The following is a 16,729-nucleotide window of genomic DNA, read 5'->3' as shown; positions in this document are numbered from 1 at the left end:
GGGAAATCAGCAAATTAGAAAACGCCTAAATAAAAATAAATAAAATAATTGATTACAGACAATCAATTAGAGCCAAAAAAGAAAGTAAATATGCGGAATATTATGTGCAGAAAAAGAGATTACATAAAACAAAAACTAACCATATAAGAAACATGTCCAAAAATAAACCATAAAGACATATCTGGTAACATGATCTTTAAAATCAACATTTATGTCATATTATATGAAAACCCTTGCTACATAAATAAATATTTTTATGAATCTGCTACTTTCTAACTGAAATAAGTATGCTATTTACAACCTCAAGTTAATAAAACCTGCTATATATTACAGAATCCGCAATTAAAGTTAGATATTGAAAATTATTATTCTCTAACATTTTTTCGTCCAAAAACGTATACAATGTTGAGATTATGGTGTAAAAAAGTATCTTATTAGTAGAATACAATAAAACCTCTATAACATAATATTATTGGGACTAAGAAAAAATATTATTTTAGCGAGATTATTAATTTATTGATAAATGAATAATTTATAATTTATCGGTAAATAAATATTTCTTAATTTAATAAGAATTTTATATTTTAATAATATGTGTCATTTTGATACATGTATTATTCTTTTGACTAAAATTTATGTATGATTTATAAAAAAAATTATAAAAAAAGTGGATGTAGTCAAAATTAATATGTTTATATATAGAATTTTAAAAGTTATTTTATATAATAAATGTTATATACATATACATAGAAGTCCAAAAATTAATGTGTGTACATTGTACATAGAATGGTAACAAATGCATATATAGACATAAAATTTATGTACTTATTTTTCAAATTTAATACCTTGAAGAAAAAAAAAGTTGTTAATATGAAGAATGCTATATGTTATTTCTTGTATTTGATTAATCATTAATTTATATTTTCATTGGGCTATAAAGGAAGTCAAAAAAAAAATTATTATCTTATGCATTTAGCGAGATTATTAATTTAGTACATTGGCTCAACTTAAAACTAGAATATTTTATTATTTAAACAAGGTTATTAATTTATTGAACATTTATTTATTTGTATAGTGCTTAATTGTCAAATCATACTAATATGAACATTTTATGCTGAAAAATTGGTCCTATTATTAGAGTATTTGTGTTCACACTCTAACAAAAAGCTATCCATTTTCCATCAAATTATTATTTTAGCCAAAAATACGATATTTTCAATCCATTTTGTTTATTTTCTAACTAAGAATTGGCATTTACTCCTTTTTTGCTCCCCGAATTAGATTTTATGCCCTAAGGACCCTGTAATACTATTAATTGACACTTTGCCTCCCGAATTCTTTTGTTACGCACTAAGAACCACATATTATTGTTTATTGTCACTTTTACTCCCAATTCATAAGTTGATAATATCAGAGTTGCTCAATTTAACTGTAAAATGGACAGGCACCAAGAAATTTGATCGATCAGGCAATACCATATGAATTTAACTATAGGGTTTATTGGCGTTGATTTGAAACCAAATCCAATATTGCTCTCCTAAATTGACACCAAATTGGCAGGCTGCTGAACAATTTGAATTGTCGACCTATAGAATTCGACTGAATGTGGCACCACCTAGCTAGGTAGTCCGCTTTCTCCGCGTTGACCAGATTTGTTGGTTAAATTGAAGAACCATATAGGGTTCGATTGACTCCAGAATCGGAGCATGTATCGTTAATATTGATATTGAGTTTTTAGTGCTTAATAAAATACTTAAAAGAGATAAAGTCTCAATAAATAATATAATGTTTTTTTTATATATAAATTTAAAAGTGGGAAATTCAAAACTTAACGTCTTATCTTATGATGGCAGCTGTAAAATTACGAATAGACTATATTTAGAACCATATAATTATATAAAGTTCTTAAGTTACGAATACAATAATTTGGGGGAGCATTTATTTTTCTGCATCTCAGTTGCCAACTTGCCACTAAGCCAACATGATACGACTGGGGAAGCAGAAGTCTTTTTATCTTTGGTCTAGTCTTTAGTCTTACGTACGCAGTAAATACCACAAAACTTTCATGATCACAGTCAGGCAGACGGTGGCATAATCAAAAACATGCATTTATGTGATCTCCTGCCCATTAGCCGCCTGCCGGCTGCCGCCCAACCTGAAGCCCTACATCTACCATTATATATACAGATGAATGATCACTAGCACAATCACAATGACAACTAATTGTGCTCAATAGAAATTAAATAATTTTTTTTTAAAAAAAAAAAAAAAAAAAAAAAAAAAACTAAAATAACAGAGAGAGAGAGAGAGAGAGAGAGAATGGCTAGAATAAGAGAACAAAAATGGTCCCTCCAGGGGATGACTGCTCTTGTCACTGGTGGAACTAGAGGAATAGGGTTCTCTTTCTTTCTTTCTTTCTTTTCTAATTTCTTTCATTTAATCTCTATTTTTATTTATTTGTTTTGCAAAAACCATATATATATATATATATATATTTGCTTGCATTGCTTGATGGATATAACTTTTTCTTATGTTTGTTAATTTATTACTTGTGGTTAATATATAATTAGGTACGCTGTTGTGGAGGAATTGGCAGGATTAGGGGCAAGTGTGTACACATGCTCTAGAAACGAAGCCCAACTTGAAGAGCGATTACGAGAGTGGGAAAAGAAAGGATTTCAAGTGTTCGGTTCCGTTTGTGATTTAGCATCGTCCGGGGCAGATCGCAAAGAGTTAGCAGCTAAAGTTTCCTCTCATTTCAATGGCAAACTTAACATCCTTGTACAATATTCTTAGTTCCAATATTTCTCTTCTAATTCCTTACTTTACTTGTTGGGATTTGCATTAAAATTTCATGTTTATCTCGCAAAAACCATTTTTTTCTTTTTTTTTTTTTTTTTTTTTTTTTTTTGGGTTCTTTTAATGAACATCCTAGTTTTTTTATTTTTTTTTTATTTTAATCTTTGGTTGGTAGCAGAGGCTTCAACTTAGGTTCTAATTAAAAGTTGTGTGTACTGAAATATATGCTAGTATTTCAAAGTTCATTTTCAACATTTTTCCTTCTCATCTTATAAAAGTTGAAAATTTTGAAATTTAACATCAAAATTCTATTGAAAATAAAGCTCCAATTTTCTATTGAAAACATTAACTGGACTTATTTGCACTTATAATACGTCTTTATTGTAGATAAACAATGTGGGAACCAACATATGGAAACCGACATTGGAGTCCACAGCGGGAGATATCTCATTTCTCATGAACACAAATTTCGAATCTGCTTACAACATGTGCCAACTTGCTCATCCTCTTCTTAAAGCTGCTTCAGGAGGAGCCTCCATTGTTTTTATCTCCTCTATTGCTGGTTTGATATCACTAAATACCGGATCCATATATGCCGCGGCCAAAGGTAAATTAAGTATCATGATAAAAACGACTTATATATTAATAAATTTATTATTAGTAAAATGACTACAAAACGATAAAAAACAACCACTTTTAAAAAAAAAAAAAAAAAAAAAAAAACCACCCCTTTTAAAAAAAAAAAAAAAAAAAAAATAACGATTGAGTGGTCGTTTTCATAAATTAAAAAATATATATTTTGTTAACTTTATTTTATTAAGTAGTTACTGTAGCAAATTTTCTTCATTTAATTTAGTCATAAACGTGTCATCATACCGTGTAGCAGCACCATGACCCATTATTTTTGTGTCGTGGCCCAATCCATTTTAAAAATTCTAGTTCCCAGAAACAAAATTGGACTTCTGATTTTCATTTTTTTTACGGAAAAATTAAGAGATGTTTATTTTTTGTGTTCGTTTATAATTTTTTACGGTATTTTTTTTTTCATAAAAAATATACATAAAATGAAAATAATTTTAAATTCATAAACTAAACGTTTACTGAATAATTTGCAGCTGCGGTCAACCAATTGACAAGATACTTGGCATGCGAATGGGGAAAGGACAGCATAAGAAGCAATTGCGTTGTACCTTGGGTTACCAGAACCCCTCTAATTGAGCATGTAACATTTCTTCCCTCGTAATCTCTCTCTCTCTAATTTCTCTCACACATATACATATTATCCTCCTCAGTAGGGGTGTAAATCGGCCGGGTAGAGTAGGGTTGAGCCGGAAAATTGAGCCTACCCGACTAGTGCGGATTGAGAAAATTTTGGGCCGCGACACTCTCTTAAGTCTACAAACCCGCAACCTTTCGGGTGACCTCGGGTAGGGTCGGGTTACTCGGGTTGGTGAAAATCAATTTTAATCTATGACTTCATCAATTTTAATCTAAGAGGCTCTTATATGCAAATAAATGATAAAATACTATTGTAGTAAATGAGCAATAAATGATATATGCAAATACTATTGTAGTAAATAATTACACAACAAAATTGCGGCATAATAAAATATAAAGACTAATAACTCATATCACAATATGCATAAAGCAAGAGTGATCTCAAGGACCACATGATCACTTTTTAGTCAATTAATCTGTGCTTGTTACATAAGAAATCATTATCAAACAGAACATGTTTTTCCTTCAATAGGGGGTCTAAATGCAAGGTGAACAATTAAAACACTCACTTTGAAATCAAACACTTCCAATATAAATAAAGAATGTCATAATTCAACAACTATGGCATACAAGCATTTTTTACACAAATCGTGAATCCAAAACATAAATAAGTTAACAGTTTAAAAGCATAAAGTCCATAAACTTATGAAAGTAAGAATTTGAAGTGTTGAACATTGTTTTACCTACTTTGAACATGTTCGGCCGGGTAGGGTTACCTCGGGTTCATGTAACCCCACCCCGTGCCCCTACCCGCGCAGTGCGGGTTAGGTATAATTCAAACTAAAAATTAAATAAAAAATTAGAAACTCGTGATTTTCGAGTAGGGTCGGCTCGGCTCGACCGAGTTCATCGGGTTCGGGGTGATTTCTAACAGCCCTACTCCTCAGAACATTTAAAGTTTATTTATTTATTTATTCGAGGATCAACTTTTATCCAGGCCGCTAATTTTTTCCAACCTTTGAAAACCATTTATTATATGACTACTAACGTGAAAATAAAATGGAATTACCGACTGAGACCCCTACTTGCGTTAGTTAAAGATCAGAAAGCTGTCTTTTTGATGATGTAATGGATAATACCATTTGTATTAATTTAATTAAAAGCAAGAAAGTCATAAAATGTTGCAGCGTGGATATTTTCTTGCTTTTAATTAATGGGGTTGACCCAAAGTAGCTGTTCCAACAATTTCCTTGATTTGGAATACAATTCTGCCAATGTAATTGTAGAAAATAAGTCAAGATTTAAAAGTTATACAAGTACATAGTCAATTTACTAGCTTATAGAAATTATTAGGCAATCCTGAGTTTACCAGCTTAATTTGTCATTTTCCGTAAATTCTGAATTTACCATCACAATTTACAGTCCTTTCATCATAAGGTTCCAAGTGAAGTTAACTTGGTAAATCTTAGATTTACCATGTAAATTCCGAATTTACCATTAAAGTTGATAACCTTTTCCTTATAAGGTTTTAAGTGAAGTTATATTGGTAAATCTAGTTTATCATTAAAGTTGAAAATCTTTTCCTTATAAGATTTCAAGTGATCTTAGTAAATTCTGAATTTACTACGTAAATCCTGAATTTGTCATCACAATTTACAGCCTTTTCATTATAAGGCTTCAAGTTAAGTTATCTAGGTAAATCCTAAATTTATCACGTAAATTCCAGATTTACCACATTAAAGAGCACGAAGAGAGATACGAGTATGACAGAAAAAGAGACGAGTACGACAGAAAATAAAGTTTTGATTGGGGATTTTTAAAAATTCACGTGATTATAAATTCATATTTATCTCAAATTGCTCTATTTACTGACTTTTCTAAAATTTTGACTTATTAATTTTAAGGGAAATAGTAGAAAATATGCCAATATGAAAAACTTAAGAAAGTATATAGGCTAATTTTTAGTTATAGAAATTAATAGGTCATAACTTGTCAAGTTATGGTTCATAAGTAAATAAGTTATGAATAAACTTGTCAAGTTATGGTTCATAGCCAGACAAGTTATAGATAATTATGGATAATAACTTGTCAAGTTATGATTCATAATCAGACTAGTTATGGATGAAAACAGTAATTTGACCTATTTATTAACTTATGTAAACTATTGGCCTATTAATTTTAATTCATCTCAAGTCTTAGCCTATTTTTTTCTTTCTCCTTAATTTTAATTTCCTTTAAATCTTGACTTTTTCCCTCCTTCTCCCTTGTTGTTCGGCATGATCAGATCTCTCACGAGTGGATCCATAGGCCATAGATGAGTTGGGAACTTGTGAGCTGGGGAGAGAAGAGTTGGGCTTGGGCCTCGGATGCCCAATATCTCTCCATGGCAAAACAAAGAGAGAAATAAGCCAAAATTTGAGATGAATTAAAATTAATAGGTCAATAGTTTACATAAATTAATAAATAGGTCAAATTACTATTTTCGTCCATAACTTGTCTGGTTATGAATCATAACTTGACAAGTTGTTGTCCATAATTGTCTATAACTTGTCTGGCTATGAACCATAACTTGACAAGTTTGTCCATAACTTATCTGGTTATGAATCATAACTTGACAAGTTATGGCCTATTAATTTCTATAACTAAAAATTGGCCTATATACTTTCTTAAGCTTTTCATATTGGCCTATTTTTTACTATTTTCCCATGTGTAATGACTAATGAGAAAGGAAAATTTATTAATCTTCTTATTTACAAAATAAAAAATGATAGAATGGTGAGCCACTACTATGTATTAATAAGGGGAAAAAGTCAATTCTATCACTTTTGGCAATTCCCTGTTAATAGAATGGATGTTAGATTTCTTTATTTTGTTTTTAAGTATAATTGTATTCCAAATGAATTACATGCTAATGTTGACACGATTGACCTCAAAACACAAGGAAATTTAATCTCAACCATGAACATGTTTCATTAGTACACTCCAATGAAACCTCCATCTCGCCGCATGGCGCACCCTCCAACCACGAGGTTGACTCTTTGGCGATAAGCGAATACAAAAAGTGATAAAAAAGTGACAGAAAGAGTTATACTAGCAGTTATTTTTTTAGTGTACTAATTACACTTTGAGAACATCCCGTATGTATATGCGTGTTATCAATGTCTTTTTTGCAGTTTCTGAGCAATGAGAAGTTCGTGGAGGCTGCCATTTCTCGAACACCTATTGGGCGCATTGCAGAGCCAGACGATGTTTCTTCGTTGGTTGGATTCCTCTGCCTGCCCGCAGCCACTTACATAACTGGACAGATCATATGTGTTGACGGAGGGTTCACAGTTAATGGTTCCTTTATCCCACCAAACGTTGCCGAAAGGCCCTAGTCCTTATTTGTGATCTTGTGGCCATCCATAATAATTTGCTGCTGCTTAATTCTTTCTACTGATAATTACATGCCAAAGAATCTTGCTAGCTGTTAATCGGCAATTAAAAATAAAATAAAATAAAATAAAGGGTGAGTTTTGATGCAGCCGGAACATGAAGCAGTTTTGTTGAGATTGAGAATATATATAAAGCATCTAACTTTTTTTTTAAAGAATTTTCTTTTTCGCTTTAGAGGAGCGGTTTGATCTTATAAGAAAAAGAAATGTACATTTTGTTTCAAGGCAACAGATTAACAAGGAAACGTGGTTTCTTTGGAGGTAAAACAAAAACAAAAACAGAGATCTACGCGCATCAGGTAAAGAAAGGAGTGACATTTTTATAAATCTATTCGTAAATAATGGAATTTGTTTGAAAAAGTTAAAAGTGACGCGTTTTACAAATAGAAAATAGTATTTGAAGGAAAGTCTGAAATAAAATCTAATTTAGAAATCTCAAATCTCAACGCATATATTTGACATTTAAGTACTCTCTATTACAGACAGTAATTCCTCGGATATGATCATTTATATCAAGTAACATAGTATTCTATTGTAATCGTGTTCAATATGTATTCTCAAAACATAAATCTGTCTATTCTATACCACCTTTATATACAACCTGGATTAGTCATCCAACAAATTTAATAATAGACAACATGCCAACCTTATTAGAATAAAGTGTCTAACTTTATTTACCGGTTGATGAACTGCTCAATTTTATGCTTTTATACTTAAGATTATATCTTCTCGTGTATTGTTCTTAATATAATGCATAAACAAAGGATTATTTTATAAGCATTGGAACATGATGTATCACTACACAATAAATCATAAATAAAAACATGCTTTTATTAAAATAAAATACCTGCATATAAATACTTTACAAAATAATGTCTTAATGTCAAAATAAAAGTTGTTTTAAAAAGCACATTATCCTACCAGGTGACAAGGCCATGGCGGCAACGGTGGGCATTGTCATACAGGCAGCACCAGTAGCGGGTTAAGGGAGTGGGGAGTCTGGAAGAGATGAAAGTGGAATTTAGGAGAAAAATTTTTATGTTTGGGAGGGGAAGGAGTTAGAGCGAGGTTGTAAATTAGAGAGATGGAAAATGAAAAGGAATGCTCGAAATTATAAAAAGAAAAAGAAAATTTGAAACAAAAGATTTTATTTTCAAAATTTTTGACATTAAAAGATAGATTTTTGAAATACGGAAATTTCTCTACTGCATTTTCTTTTGTTTTTGGGTACATTAGAAGATCTTTCTATAAAACAGCGTTAAATAGACATCATCAAATATTAACTTTTAGTAATGAGATAATGTGTTATTTAGAGAATTGTTTTATCTAGATACTTAATGATCAGTGTTAACCTAATTGAGATGTGCAATTTTTTCTGAAGGTATTAACTTAATTAAGATGTGCAATTTTTTCTGAAGGTATTAACTTAATTGAGATTTGCAATGCTAGATTCGTCTATTGATAACAAAACTTATAACCATCGATGTTGAGAATCAAGGTTCAAATTTCTCAACCCCAGTATAAAGCGCCAGAATTTATGTGCGACATGCAATCGAATTGTGCATTATAGACATAGTATTGCTGGATAGGAGAATAGTTACAAAACGTGGGCTGCGCTCTAAATACCAATATGGAGGAAAAGAACGAAATAATCTCAAAAGTAAAAGACTAAAGCCAATATTTGGCAGATTGGGGGGAAAAAAAAAAAGAAGAGAGGAAAGAAATTAGAGGAAGAAATTTAGAGAGAGAAAGAGAATCTTAGATTGTTAATTAATAGAGAAGAAATAGCAAGAAAGGAAAATGTAAATTGGTCCAACATTTTCCAATCTTTCAAACTTTAAAAAGAAAAAATGAGGCAAAAAAAATGTAACAAATAAGTGGGATGAAAAATAACTATTTTTTTTTTTTTTACCCTAATCACTCATCATTAATTTTTTATCTGGGTATTATTGTAAACTATACTAGATTCAACATTTTTTATATTTCACTTCTCTTTCTCTTTTACCAAACAACAGCAAGGGAAACCCCTCTTGTACCACTTTACTTCCTTAACCTACATATTTTGGAGAAATTGTAGTAAAAAGTAGATTTTTAAAACTAAAATAAGTAAATAGCATATTTTAAAACTATTTGAAGTTAAATAGCAATTGACGTGGTACTGTGTAAATTATTCATTTACAACCGGTAATAAATAACTTACGTGTTAAAAAATCTTAAAAATCTTTATTTACAAGAAAAAATCTATTTACTAGTTGTAAAAAAAAACTTACGTTAAAAAAAATATTTTTAATAGTAAAAGATGAACCCTTTACGCGATAAATGATTCAATTACTAAGTAAACTATTATTTATTTTAAATAATTTTAAAATTTACTATTTAATAAATCTATTATTTATTACATTCTCCCGATATTTTATTTCTATTTCCTTTCTATCTTTTCTATCCTCCTACCAAAACATAGCATGACACTATACTAGTCCAACGTGTAACAATTCATACAAGTAATTATAAATTATAATTTTATTACCTCTAATGATCAGGAGAGCCAGCTGGTCTAGTTTATTTGACTGCTTTAGAATATTATTATGCATATATATCATGAAAGTTCCTTTCTTTGACTTTTATGCATTTCTTCAATTTAATTATCTATTCAAAAGAAGTTCAAAGCAAGCAATAGTGAAAACGACTTTTATGCCTTCCCTATATCGTCGGGCCATCATCGGTGTAATTTTTGCTTTAAAAAATCTGTCAACTGTTTACTTTTAGCCCCCCACAGAAAAAAGAAGTACGTATGTCAGTTCATGCATGCCAATCAAAAGCAGACTTCGTAAACATAGCGGCTACGTACGCGTTAATGACCCATAAAAAATCATATCTTTATATCTATATATATATATATATATATACACACACACGGTTTACCAATCCCAAAATATAATAAATAGAATATTGACGTTTATGAATCTTAGTGCATGCCAACTGTAGCAGACTTGGTAAACATAGTAGCTCCGCGTCGATACTAAACTATATGCAAATCATGATTTTGTATGGGTCATTATGTTACTATAAATGGCCGTGTTTTAATCTCATTTTCTTCACGACAAAATATTCCAAGTATTCCTTCTCATTGATTTGGTTATTTCGTTTCCTTGGTGCTCATAGTAGTTCTTGCATTAAGTGTAGAAGATACATAGTATTCCATAGTTATAAAACAAAAAACGAAACTGTTTTATAAATGGGTTTATTGGGTTTAAACTTGACGTGTGCTGTTGCTATATTATTGTTGCTTTTCAGCACAAGAATATGCTCAGCCCAGCTCTCTTCTAGTTTTTACAATAGCACTTGTCCAAACGCTCTTTCCACCATTCGTACTTCGATTCGATCGGCAATTTCGGCGGAACGTCGAATGGCAGCTTCACTCATCCGTCTTCATTTCCATGATTGCTTTGTCCAGGTATTTTTACAGCTTAAACAAAAATGTTAAAGCTGCCGGTTTTACTTTTTTTTTTTTTTTTTTTTTTTTTTTTTTTTTTTTTTTTTTTACTTTTTTTTTTTTTTTTTTTACTTGTTTTTGCTTTATCTATTTATTTATTTATTTTATGTATGTGTGTATATTTTTTGCTGTAGGGTTGTGATGCTTCAATTTTACTAGAGGATTCAGCCTCTATCGTTAGCGAACAGAGCGCAGGTCAGAATAGGAATTCTGCAAGAGGTTACGAAGTCGTAGAAGAAGCGAAATCGGCAGTGGAGAGCATATGTCCTGGGGTTGTCTCTTGTGCAGATATTCTTGCAGTAGCAGCTCGTGATGCATCAGTTGTTGTGAGTAGTATATATACATAACACATGCAAACAAATATTTTACGTAAAACTTTATATATACAACATGACTTGAAACATTAAAGTTAGTAAAACAATCTCTAAGAAAAGAGAGAGAGAGAGAGATTTGTTATAGAGTATGGAAAGGAACTATTAATGGGGTTCAAATTTTAACCGCCAAAATCATTGAATATAAAGGACGAAAATTGATGGAATATAAATATTACTAAAAAATGTAATGACACACATAAACCAGAAAAAAAAAAAAAATCATACAAAATTACAGTACTGGATACCCCACTCAAAATTCAACGAGTTCCCTATTTTCTTTTTTGCCGAACCGAATGCATCAACCACTTTATAACTCAATTTTACAAAAATTGGTCAAGCTGACATCATTTTCAAAGGATCATATTTTTTTTTTCAGAATTAGATGACATCATCTGATGTTTACTATATGTTAATTTTTTTATATAACATTCAATATTCAATAAACACTCCCACACCGGAAACACACTTTCAGCTTCTTCTTCTTGTTCTTCTTCTTATTTTTCAATTGTTTTTCAGTCAAATACCAACCGGATTCTCAAAGCGCTAAGTTTCAAAAATTGTTATATGATCATCAGGTGGGTGGTCCATCTTGGACTGTGAAACTTGGGAGAAGAGATTCTACTACAGCAAGCCTCTCTCAAGCCCAGAGTGATCTTCCGAATTTTACAGATGACCTTCAAACTCTGATCAATCTATTTAATCGCAAGGGTCTCAGCACCAGAGACATGGTAGCCTTATCAGGTTTGTAGCAATTACCATTGTTACTTGTTACTAGGTCATTGTATATAGTAAAGTAAAAATAAAACTAACCGAGCAAAAGTAATACATACTCATGATATCATAATAGTTGGAATTAAGATAAAATTCATCGTGAGCAATAAAACCTGATATAAAGTAGCAAGTTTGATCAGATGGATCAACTATATACACATTGTTGCCCCGGGTTTTTACGCCTAATTTTTTTAGAAAATGTTTTAGTTATGTCCGATTCTTAGAAGAAAAATTTTAATAGTAATAGAAATATATAACTATGTTCTAGGGTTAAAACTTTCATCTGATACGTAGCATGGCTCTGTTTAATATATTGTAGGTTCACATACAATTGGACAAGCTCGATGCCTGACATTTCGTGGTAGAGTGAACAGCAACACAAGTGACATCGATGCTGGTTTTGCCAGCACTCGGAGACGTCGCTGCCCCGCCGATGTGACCAAGGAGAACTCAACTTTGGCACCTCTTGATCTGGTGACACCTAACCAATTGGACAACAACTACTTCAAGAATTTGATTCAGAAAAAAGGTCTTCTTCAGTCAGACCAAATCCTCTATAGTGGAGCACCAACAAAGGATATTGTTACCGAGTATAGCAAGAGCCCTTCAATCTTTAGCTCCGATTTCGCATCAGCCATGATTAAAATGGGGGATATTGAGCCTCTTACGGGTTCTGCTGGGGAGATAAGAAAGATTTGCAAAGCTGTGAACTAAAGTTTAATCCAATGGTTAAGTTGATTCGTTGATTCAAAATGTGTGTATACCTCTTTATGCTTTTAGTCTGTCAAAGTTGAGTGTGTTTGTAATAAAATTCCTGACGCTTAATGTCTGGACTCGTTCTGCTACTTAAATCCTTTTAATAACAGAAACTTTTTGCTACCGAATTTTGAGTGAAGAAAACCTTTTGTTATTAAAATTAAGGGTTTTTACTACCATTTCTTTGGTAGCTAAAAATCGAAAGTTTGTAGTGCAAATAGTGATGTTTAGCAATTGTAAACATGTTAAAATTAATCATATTTTAATGCCGTTTAAGCCTTTTGATCCCGTCTTTACTAGTTGGGAAAAAATATATGAAAAGGATATGAAAATGAAAACAACCAACATGTAAAATTGGAAAAGAAATAAAAAAGGATTAGAGATAAAACAAATTAAAATCTTAGTAAATAACATTTTTTAAAGAACTTTAAATTATAAATAGCGCTTAAAAATACTTAACATACTTCCTACCTAAAAAATTGTTAAACATTAAAAAAACGTTATATTTACTGAAAAGAATCTAAAGAAAAAGATTGTTTATCTCTTTCTTCTGGAAACAAGTACGTAATTTATATTGAATAAGCTTTGACGAAATTTCCTTTAAAAAAAAAAAAGAAAAGCTTTAACTAGTTTTAATATAATTATCTACCTTTTGACCTAATATTGGTGCTTGACCGTCCTATTAATTATGACAACTAAGTTGGGCTGAGCAATACGTTTGTCTTATCTATATATAACGGACTTCTGACTTTCATAACGAAGTTCGTTTTTGAGAAATGGTAACATATAGCATATTTGACACCTATATTTGAAGGCAATAGTTTATTTTTAACATGGTGATAAATTATATATAGCATCTTTTGAATTTTTAATCTGAAATAAATTCTTTAATTCCAACTTTGCCCCTTCTTTTAGGGTTTCATTATCTTCGACCTCTCAAAGTCTCAACCGCCATTAACAAACCATCTCTCTCTCTCCACTGTTGCGACTCCAGGGAGCCTCCGATCTCACAACTCTCTCTCTCCGTCGTCGCCATCACTGACCCGCGCCTCTGATCTCAGCGACTCCGATTGCGCGACTCTCTCTCTCTCGTCGCAATCTCCGAAACTCGCACTCTGAGATTTGTGATGGACGGCGAGAGAATACGACCTAGTCGGCATTTCAAGGTTTTGATGCGCGGCCGCTACTGAGTTGAACGACGACGGTGGTGACAGGAGACGTACGGCGGACGGCGACAACGAGATCCTGCGGTAGCCAACCAATTCTCACCGTCCAAAGCGAGCCAGATCTGGCGAGATCGCGCTGTCACGAACCAGTCCAAGTCCGTAAGTGAATCTCGACGTCATACCTTGGCCTTTCCTGAAAACTGTAATTCTTTGGTTCTTCGAGTTCTGTTAGTTTTTTCATGAAAGATGTTCATATATGAGATTAAAGGGAAAAAAAAAAAAATTTGAGATTAGTATTTGTTTGCATTTAGTTTTGTACTTGCTTTGTGTTTGTGTTTGGAATCTAGTAAATATGTATTTACCAATAAATAGTATTTATCACGTCACCGAATTTGCATATAAATATGATAATACTGTATTTATCAGTATTTAATGGTAGCCGGAGCCATTCGTCTAATTTTCAGATAATTTAGTAAATATTATATTGACCGGTAAATAAAATATTTGCCGATAGCTAGAGCCGAGCGCCGAATTTTTACATAAATATGGTACCTGGAGAGGGGCGACTTGGAAAGGCCAGAGTGGACCATCCAGAGGGGCCGCCGTGGACGTCGGTGTCGGAAGCGTGGTGGTATGTTAGGATCCTAATTGAGTCTCACATTACTAAAGTATGGGCTTAGCATGTGGGTTTATAACCACTTGGGCACCCTCTCCTTACAAGCTAGCTTTTGGAGATGAGTTCTACCCAAGGGTTATAACAATTGGTATCAGAGCATGCTCCTCCTCAGGCCCACATTGCGGAAGGGGCGACCTGGGGAGGAGCGACCTTGAAAGGCCAGAGTGGGCCATCCAAAGTGGGCCGCCGTGGACGTCGGTGTCGGAAGCGTGGTGGTATGTTAGGATCTTGGTTGAGTCCCACATTGCTAAGTATGGACTTAGCATGTGAGTTTATAACCACTTGGGCACCCTCTCCCTACAAGCTAATAAATACTGTATTTACGAGTCGCTGGATTTTCAAATAAATATGGTGTTTACCAATAAATATGATATTTACCGTAAATATTTTATTTACAAGTCGCCGAAGGCGGCTCTGGGATTTTTGATTAAATGTGGTAAATACAATATTTACCGGTAAATACATTATTAAACAGTCATTGGAGTCAGCGGCCGGATTTTCAAATAAATATGATATTTACAAGTAAATACAGTGTTAAATGATCACCGGAATCGATGGTCAGACTTTCTGATAAATGGAATATTTACTAGTAAATACATTATTTACTAGAAAATACAATGTTAAATAGTCGCCGAAAAATGATCATCAGCAACAGCCGCCGGAAAATAGTTGTTGACCACCGGAGCTTGTCGTTGGAGCCGGTCGCTGAAGCCGACGCCTGATCGTCAGAGCCGGCCATGATGGACTTTAGTATAGGGAGAAGTAGAAAGAGGTTAAAAGGAAGCTTAGGGTTATTTTTAGATTTTTAATATTGTTTAAGACTTAAAATATCAAATTATACTATAATCTATTATTTTTTAAAAATATACTATAATTTACTAATCACTCTACTAATTATGTTATTTCACTCATTTATTTTTTTTTCCTTTTTTTTTTTTTTTTTTTTTTTTTTTGCTTTTTGTTTGATTAAACTAATTTTGAGTAAACTGTAATTTCATGAAGACTTTGGAGTTGTCTCACTTAATCACATACATTTCATTGACACAAAACTGACCTCGAGCTTAGTACTAGTTGCATTTAGTGGTTTCGTAAATAAAAACTCAACTTTTCTAATGGTTTTAAATATATGAGTCACATGACTCGTACAAAAACAATACAGGAGGACTGACGTGGGGGTTATTATGCGCAAATGAGGTAACGATTCCTAGGGTTAAAGTGATAACGTATTTGTGATTTTTTTTTTTAAAAAAAAAAATCAAACTTTTAAAGTCTACCTCATTTAAATATATTGACTTTCACTTGTATTAATTAAGCAATTATGTGACCCGGACCTGTTTAAAACAGTTGAAAAAACCCGGACCTGTTTAAAACAGTTGAAAAAATTAACATAAATTGAGAGTTAGTTTTGTGCCATTTTGAGTTATAAGAGAAAATAGGACAACCCTAAATCTAATTGTTCTCTTTGGGGTTAAATTTGAAATTAGCCCAATAATACAAGTATAGATCCTGTAAAAATATCAACATCATATGTAACTAGATGAGATATCTATTACATTTTTTAAATGCTTTTTAGCACAATTGTCTCTCGAACTTGTTGCGGTTTAGCAAATTGTCCCCCAAACTTTTAATTTTATCAAGCAATCCTCCGAACTTGTAAAATTGTTACAATGTGCCCCATTTTACTAAATCTGTATGAATTTTTTATTAGATTTAAGGGATTAAAAGTTAAGGAATTGAAATATTTATGCTACATTTGAATTGGAATGTTAGAATTTCTAGTTGAACATGTTAATTTGGCACTATTTTAATACAATTATGATCAAAATGAGGTATATGTATTATAATAATGTCACAATTGAGAACGTAATTTGTCAAATTTAAAAATTCAGGAGGTAAGTTGCTTCAATTATACAAGTTTAGAGAGTAAATGTGTACAGTTTTCTAAAAGAGATTCAAGAAGATCAATGATTGATGTTTAACTCCTTAAGGAGAACGATTGATCAAGCTTTACTAAATTTCCTAAAAGAGACAAATATTATTCC

The 16,729-nt window shown here is 32.0% G+C and overlaps 2 protein-coding genes across 2 annotated transcripts; both read left to right on the top strand.

Annotated features, from left to right (window-relative positions):
* The first annotated feature begins 2,303 nt into the window (after positions 1-2,303).
* Positions 2,304-7,543, top strand: LOC21393318 (tropinone reductase homolog At5g06060). The gene is made up of 5 exons (XM_010090220.2): positions 2,304-2,396; positions 2,571-2,781; positions 3,187-3,406; positions 3,915-4,021; positions 7,191-7,543. The coding sequence occupies exons 1-5, from the start codon at positions 2,320-2,322 to the stop codon at positions 7,392-7,394; spliced, it is 819 nt and encodes a 272-aa protein (XP_010088522.1). The 5' UTR covers positions 2,304-2,319; the 3' UTR covers positions 7,395-7,543.
* A 3,107-nt stretch (positions 7,544-10,650) lies between these two features.
* Positions 10,651-12,950, top strand: LOC21393317 (lignin-forming anionic peroxidase). The gene is made up of 4 exons (XM_010090219.2): positions 10,651-10,905; positions 11,079-11,270; positions 11,894-12,059; positions 12,409-12,950. Exons 1-4 carry the CDS (start codon positions 10,687-10,689, stop codon positions 12,801-12,803), a joined length of 972 nt encoding a protein of 323 aa, XP_010088521.1. The 5' UTR covers positions 10,651-10,686; the 3' UTR covers positions 12,804-12,950.
* The last annotated feature ends 3,779 nt before the right edge of the window (positions 12,951-16,729 follow it).

This window comes from Morus notabilis, unplaced genomic scaffold, assembly GCF_000414095.1.
Source record: "Morus notabilis unplaced genomic scaffold, ASM41409v2 Scaffold1049, whole genome shotgun sequence".
Taxonomy (NCBI): Eukaryota; Viridiplantae; Streptophyta; class Magnoliopsida; order Rosales; family Moraceae; genus Morus; species Morus notabilis.
This window is presented reverse-complemented; position numbering and strand designations above follow the sequence as displayed.